Source organism: Galeopterus variegatus, unplaced genomic scaffold (genome assembly GCF_000696425.1).
Source record: "Galeopterus variegatus unplaced genomic scaffold, G_variegatus-3.0.2 Scaffold11692, whole genome shotgun sequence".
Lineage (NCBI taxonomy): Eukaryota > Metazoa > Chordata > Mammalia > Dermoptera > Cynocephalidae > Galeopterus > Galeopterus variegatus.
Genome location: NW_007737803.1, coordinates 43306 through 49719, shown reverse-complemented (window position 1 = coordinate 49719; position 6414 = coordinate 43306). Strand labels below are relative to the sequence as shown.

At 56.3% G+C, this 6414-nt stretch overlaps 1 protein-coding gene across 1 annotated transcript; it reads left to right on the top strand.

Annotated features, from left to right (window-relative positions):
- Positions 1-3: 3 nt before the first annotated feature.
- LOC103610747 (GAS2-like protein 2) lies at positions 4-5310 on the top strand (the record flags this gene model as incomplete). Its single annotated transcript, XM_008594848.1, has 5 exons — positions 4-63; positions 937-1044; positions 2224-2320; positions 2913-3165; positions 3765-5310. Coding segments are annotated over 5 exons (2064 nt in total), but the record flags the coding sequence as incomplete, so codon positions are not given.
- Between the last annotated feature and the right edge of the window lie 1104 nt (positions 5311-6414).

Sequence of the window (6414 nt, the reverse complement as noted above, 5' to 3'; positions counted from 1 at the left end):
GACCCCCCGCCGCCAGCACCCCCTACGCGCCGGCCCTGCCACTTCCGCAACCTGGACCAGATGGTGAGGGGCTCTGCACACGCCCTCAAGGCGCCCCTCCTATGCCCCGGCCTCCCTCCCCCATCCCACTCCAGCCCCCTCTGAGCCACCCCTCCTTGAGCTCCAGTCCCCACCCTGACACCATTCATGTGTGGCTTTGAGTAAGTCGTGTTCCCCTCTGAGCACGATCCCTAACCACATGTAGTAACGGTGATACCACTCATTCTGCTTTTATTACCAGCCCAGCACTCCACACCTCTCTCAGTTAACTGCGGTGGAACAAACGGTTTTTAGGAATAGACTCTGGCACCTTGGTTCAAAGTCTTAGTTCCCTTGCTTCATGGCTATGTGACTTTGGGCAAATTATTTAGCCTCTCTGTGCCTCAGTTCCCTTATCAGTAGCATGGGGACCGTAACAGCACCTACCTTCTATGACGGCTGTGAGTATGAAATAAGCCAGCACTGGAAGTGCTTGGAAGAGCATCTGCACAGAGGGGGCTCTTCATAGGTGTTAGCTCTTACTGTGATCAACCCCATTTGTACCACTGGGCAAAGTGGGGCTCAAGGAGGTTTGTTAACTGAAGGCCTATGTTGCAATGGATGAAGGACCCTGCCCCAAGCCTGTCAGATCCACGGTCCCCCTACTTAACCATTACACTCCCTCCCTCATCGGCTGACCCACAAGGGCGTTGGACCCGAGGCGACTGCTCCAGGTCTTGTTCTCATGGAAAGTCTTCCCTTTCTACTTGCTTCTCAGCCCACAGCCTTGATCTCAGCAGAAACCTTTGGGGTGGCTCTGGGGGCAGGCAGTCCCTGCATTTAGCTTGACCCACCATGAAGGGGAACTTGGGCACCTGGGCAGAGCGGAGAGCTGAGCCCACTGCCCTCCATCTGCAGGTGCAGAGCCTTGTGAGCCACTGCACATGCCCGGTGCAGTTCTCCATGGTCAAGGTGTCTGAGGGGAAGTACCAAGTGGGAGACTCCAACACCCTCATCTTCATCCGGGTAAGTCCAGGCCCCCAGGATCAGCAGAATAGGGTTTTTTTCCTTGGGACCTTGCCCAGGCCTGAGGGCAAGAACAGGAAGCCTTGGGGCTCTCCTTTTCTCCCATGGAAAATTCCAGGAGATTCTGGCAAAGTTGGCAAGACTATCCTCTCTGCCCATCAGGCAGCCAGAACCACTGCCCTCCATCACCTCCACCTTAACCTAGTTTAGAGGGTGTCCTCAGGCAGAAGTTGGGTAGGGAGAAGGGTACTCCCACTTCTCCATTCCAGTCCACTCCACCCACAGGCTTGGTCAGATCAAAGAGCCTGAGAACCCGAAGTTTGTGTTCAGTGCTTGGACCCTATAGTCTACCCCTCATATGCTTGGCTCAGTACATCCTGCAGAATGAACAGTACTACAGGTCTAAAATGCGCATCTCCCCTCCACCCACCCAGTACCTGGTCATGCCTCACTAGAAATGGTCTGTACCCAGGAGACCAGCAGCTGTGGGGCATGGCCAAGCCCTTTCCTTGGGCACAGGCTACACCTGGAAGCAGAGCCACCTCCCTGAGCCATCACCCAGACCCTGAGGCAATAGCACTGTGAAATAGGTAGGGGCAAGAAATTGTGGCCCCGCTTTTCTTTTTTTGTTTTTAACCTTTGACCTTGGTGTTCTCAGCACCATGCTCTCCCAAGTGAGCTAACGGGCCAGCCCTGGCTCCACTTTTTGACTGAGGAGATTGAAGACTGGAGAAACAATGTCACCTGCCCAGAGTGGAGTGGGGCTGGGACTCCCAGGGGCTCTTTCACATACACCATGGAAGCAAGCCAGCGGTATGAGGGTTGCATCTCAGGTGCAAGCATGTGCAGGAGGCAAACCCTCTACCGTGAAGGGAGTGCTCTGGGGCCAGGCTACACAATGCCTGTGAAATCCCTTGTAGGGTTGTGGGGCAACTTTCTGTTTGCCAGCCTGGCTCTCATCCTTGACAATGTGTGTTATCTGATGCTAGTTATGGAGGGGACTCAGCCTCCAAAATATGCAGGCTGCCAACCACACACGTGTACAAAGGAGTACCTTTGTGTGCAAGAGCACGTGGAAGAGAGTATCCCTGAGTGCGTGCCATGCTGGCAGCCTACAAGCTGGGCCAGGAAGAGGGGACGCCCTCCACCTAGCCCTCAACCTCACCTTTGCCCCCTCAGATCCTCCGGAACCATGTGATGGTGCGTGTGGGGGGCGGCTGGGACACACTTGGCCATTATCTGGACAAACACGACCCCTGCCGATGCACGTCTCTCTGTGAGTCCCCTGAGAGTCCCCTCCCTGTGGGGCTGGTTGGAGAGGCATAGCTGTGGGTTGGGAGGCTGGAAGCAGCGGTGGGATGTAGGTCTGATCTCCAGGGGTGAGAGGTGTACAGGGAGGGGCGGGGAGGATGGAGGAAGGAATACCCCGTAGCTGGGCAGTCATGATGTAGTACTAACTATTGCCACAAGATGGTGTGCAACACAAGCAGAATCAGCATACGTTCAGGGTGCCTCTTGGCAGAGTTAGGTCTGGCTCTGGGGCTCACAGTGATGGCACCAAGCATGACTTGGAAGGTCTTTAGCCTCCATCAACACCCCAAGCCACCCCAAATAAGCATTCATTCTAATTAAAAGTTGTGGACCTGCAATACAAATGCAGCTTTAAACAAGTCTGCCATCTGGGCCATCTCACCAGATTGGGTCCCCTAAACCCCATCTATAAGGAAATCCTGGTGCTGCTACCCTGGGTCCCACTGTTGTTAATGTGGGATGTGGGGCATGGGGCAGCTGGGGAGGGGAACAGTGGGCCCCATCAGCAGGAATTGAGCCCTTCCCTCCTCTCCTTTCTCTGGGGACTGTGTTGGTAGCGCACAAGCCAGGCAGCTTCCTGAAGCCCCCAGCCCCACCGGTGCAGCATGAAGTGCAGGTGCAGGATGGACCCTCGCCAGCGCAGCCTACGATGACCATCAGCCGTTCCCAGAGCCCGCTGCCCCCTGTGGACTGGAGGATGTACACCTCTTCAGGCCGAAAGTTGAGACCCCTTACCCCCTCCTCCCCTAGACCCCACAGTGAGTGGGGAGCAGGGGTAGGGGCCCTCAGAGAGACGGCACCATTCCTGAGGTACAGGGGAGGGACAGGAAAGGACTCTTTCTCCTTTGGAGTCCACCCCATCCCAAGATAAAGGGAGCAGGTCCCTGGCAGTGCCCCTACCCAACAAGACCTCAGGTGTTTGGACCCAAAAAAGCACCTCATACCTGGGATCATCTAGTTACTTCATATGTGCCCCCCACACCACCCATTTCACAGATGAGGAGGTTGAGGCTGAGAAGGCAACAGACTTACCCAAGGTCCTTCTGCTACTTCATGGTAGAGCTGAAGCCAAGACCCCCCCACCCCCCAAGACTGGTGACCTCTGGTTGTCAGACCTCTGGTCTAGGATCGTCCCTCAGAGGATCTGAAGTCACCCCAGGCCTGGACCAGGCTCTCTTTCATCTGCTACACAGGGAACAAGGAAGAATAGACTTAAACAGTGACTGTCATAAGGAGAACTCTTGGGCAGTCATGGAGGACAGGGAGCCTATCTTTCATTCAAAATGAAGTCTAGCCCCTTTGGTGTTCCACCTGGGGAAAGGCCATCCCTTCCCAGAGCTAGACAACTGTAATAGATCACCCTTCCAGCCTGTGAGTCTGCCTTTCCAGCCTTTGATCCTCCCTTTCAGGTGCCAGGAGAGGACTCTCACCTCGTCTCAGAAGCAACTACCAGCTAGGGACAGCCCACCCAGCCTCCAGTCTTCATCCCATAGGGGCCAAGACCCACAGTGTACCTCAAGAAAGAGAGAGAACAGACACCCCACTGAACTCTCCAGGGGAAGGACTCCCATATCTTGGGTTCATAAGGAGACAGATAGCTGGGGAACCCATGCCAGGGCCCCCACTCCCCAGAGACTTCGAGCCCCGGAGGCCACCACCAGAGGGACATCAGCAAGAGGACCATCTCCCCTGCCTCGATCCTCGAGCCCAGCCAAGCCCCTGAGCCTCAGGCTGCCAAGCCAGGATGAGGCTGAGGGTGCTTCTCCCCAGCTCGAGGAACCAGCATCTGTGCATTCTCCATCCTCTATTAAAGGACTCACCAAGATTCCTGTCCAGCTGCCCCCTGCCTGCCCTCCCACATCGGGAAGAAGCTTTCTAGGTACTGCAAGTACAGGTCCCATAACAGAACTGGGGAGAGGCCCCATCCCATCAAGGGCCATCATTGGAGACCTGTCTGGGTCCAGATATGGGGACTGCTCTGTGGAAGTGAGGCAGGGGTACCAGAAGCCAGACATCCAGGTCTCAGTGGAGGCTGGAGAGCCCCAGGGCCTGGGCCCACAGGAGCAGGAGGGGAGGTACACTCCCCTGCCCCTGGGTAGGACCCACGAGCAAGCCATCTATCATACCCTTGAAGAGGAGATTTTGGCCAACATGAAGCTGCTAGAGGTGGGGGGAACCCGTCCCCTGTGCACAGAGTCTGGGGTCATTCCTCGCAGTGGAGTCTATGTCCCCAGCCTGGGTGGGAGGTGGCCTGAGCCTGGAGGTCCTTATGACAAAGTCATCCAAGAACTGGCTCAGGGACGCCCACCCCTCCTTAAAGTGGAACTGGGAGCCTGGAAGGCAGCCTCTACAGGCTCCCCTAAGCCAGCTGTTAACACAGGTCCAGAAAGCCCAAAAGGTAAACTGGGAGCCAGAGAGAGTGGACCAAGGACAAAAGCAGGACTGGGTGCCAAGAGCAACGGGATGAAGGTCCCACCTCAAGGAGGGCAGGACTGCTCAGCCCCTACTGTGTCTGCCAGCCCGGAGGCCCCCACAGCTTCACACTTGGACTTCGGTTCTGACAAAGCCAAGACATGTCAGGTCAAGGGCAAGAGAATACTCCGGAAGCCCCAAAGGGTCCCATCCATCTACAAGCTGAAGCTGAGGCCCAGGATCCGGCCCCGGAAAGATCACAGGCCCGAGAAGCGGCCTTCACGAATCCCCAAGCCTCTGGCTTACCTCCGCCTGGGCCCAGCCAGGGCCGCCCCCAGGGGCAGGCTGCTGAGAGCTGCGCTGTCCAGCAAGGGAGGGGAGCCATGCCGGGTGGAGGGAGCTTCAGCAGGTGAGAAGGAGGGGGAAGAAAAGAAGAAAGAGGCAGCTGCCTCCCTGGAGAGCAACCCCCAGCCTCCGGAGGGCCTGGGGCCTCAGCAGCTTGATGAAGGCCCACTCCCACCTGAGGAGGAGTCCTGGGTCTGAGGAGGGACCTTCTCATCAGGCTCAGGGGAGGAGGGAAGCAAAAAGGATGTCCACGTATCCACTGGACTCCCGGCTGCAGGAACAGGAGGGAAGTTCCCTCACCCCAATACCGGACTCTGGCCAGGAGGGATGAGAAGACAAATATAGACTCAATCTGTTCAGTTGAGCAGAGGCAACCAACCCATCACTCCCACTCTAAATCCGGAGTTAGGCCAGGGGCCGTCCCATAGTTTATTCCCCTCCCTGAGAACAGCTCCCCAAACTCCTGTCCTCTGGCATGCCCCCCATTTCTGCAATTCCTGTAAGTTATTAAACACACGTGGGTCTGTTCTTGAGCCCCCAGCTTCTTGAGCCCCTCGCTCTAGGATTGTGGTGGTGCAGGAAGGTGTAGCTTCCAAGTTATCCCCCTGGAGGGTTTGGGGGTGGGTGAGGGGGAGAAAGCTGGTGGGAGAGGCTTCCTCTTTCCCGCGTCTTTCCTGGAAGCGGCGGGCGGTTCAGCACCACGGACAGGGACAAGGGCCACCCCAACAGGCTGCTGCAGCCACTCTGGCCAAGGACTTCAACGCTTTGCTCTGGGGTTTGGAAGCTGAGATCACTCAGGGTCAAGAGGGATGGCTGAGAGCACTCCTAACACATCAACATCCAAGCAGTTATGTCTGAGAGGCTGCAGTCTCAGCCTCGAGTGAGAAGAAGACACAGAAGAAGCTGGAATTGAATTCTGTTACGAAAACTTTCTAGAGAGAGTGGCAGGCAGAGGTTATGCTTCCTTTCCGGATGGTTTTAATTCGTTGTGGAGTTCAGGGTTAGGTGGAAAAGGGTAAGTCCCAAACTCCTGTCCTTTGATCTCCTGGTTGACATGGCATTGGGACAGGTGCCACCTCATCATCCTCCCCCTCCCTCCACACAGAGCTCAGCAGGCAGGCCCTGTAGGGACCCCTCTCCTCCCACCGTGAGGAACAGAGCCAACACTTTGGTACAGAAACGAGGGAAAACACTCCCTGATTTTTAATCTGACTTCCGATAACAGATCAATGGGCGTCACACACACTTCCAGACCCTGTGGTGGGAAACTCTGGAGGGTGGAGGGGAGGACAGACTCAGAAT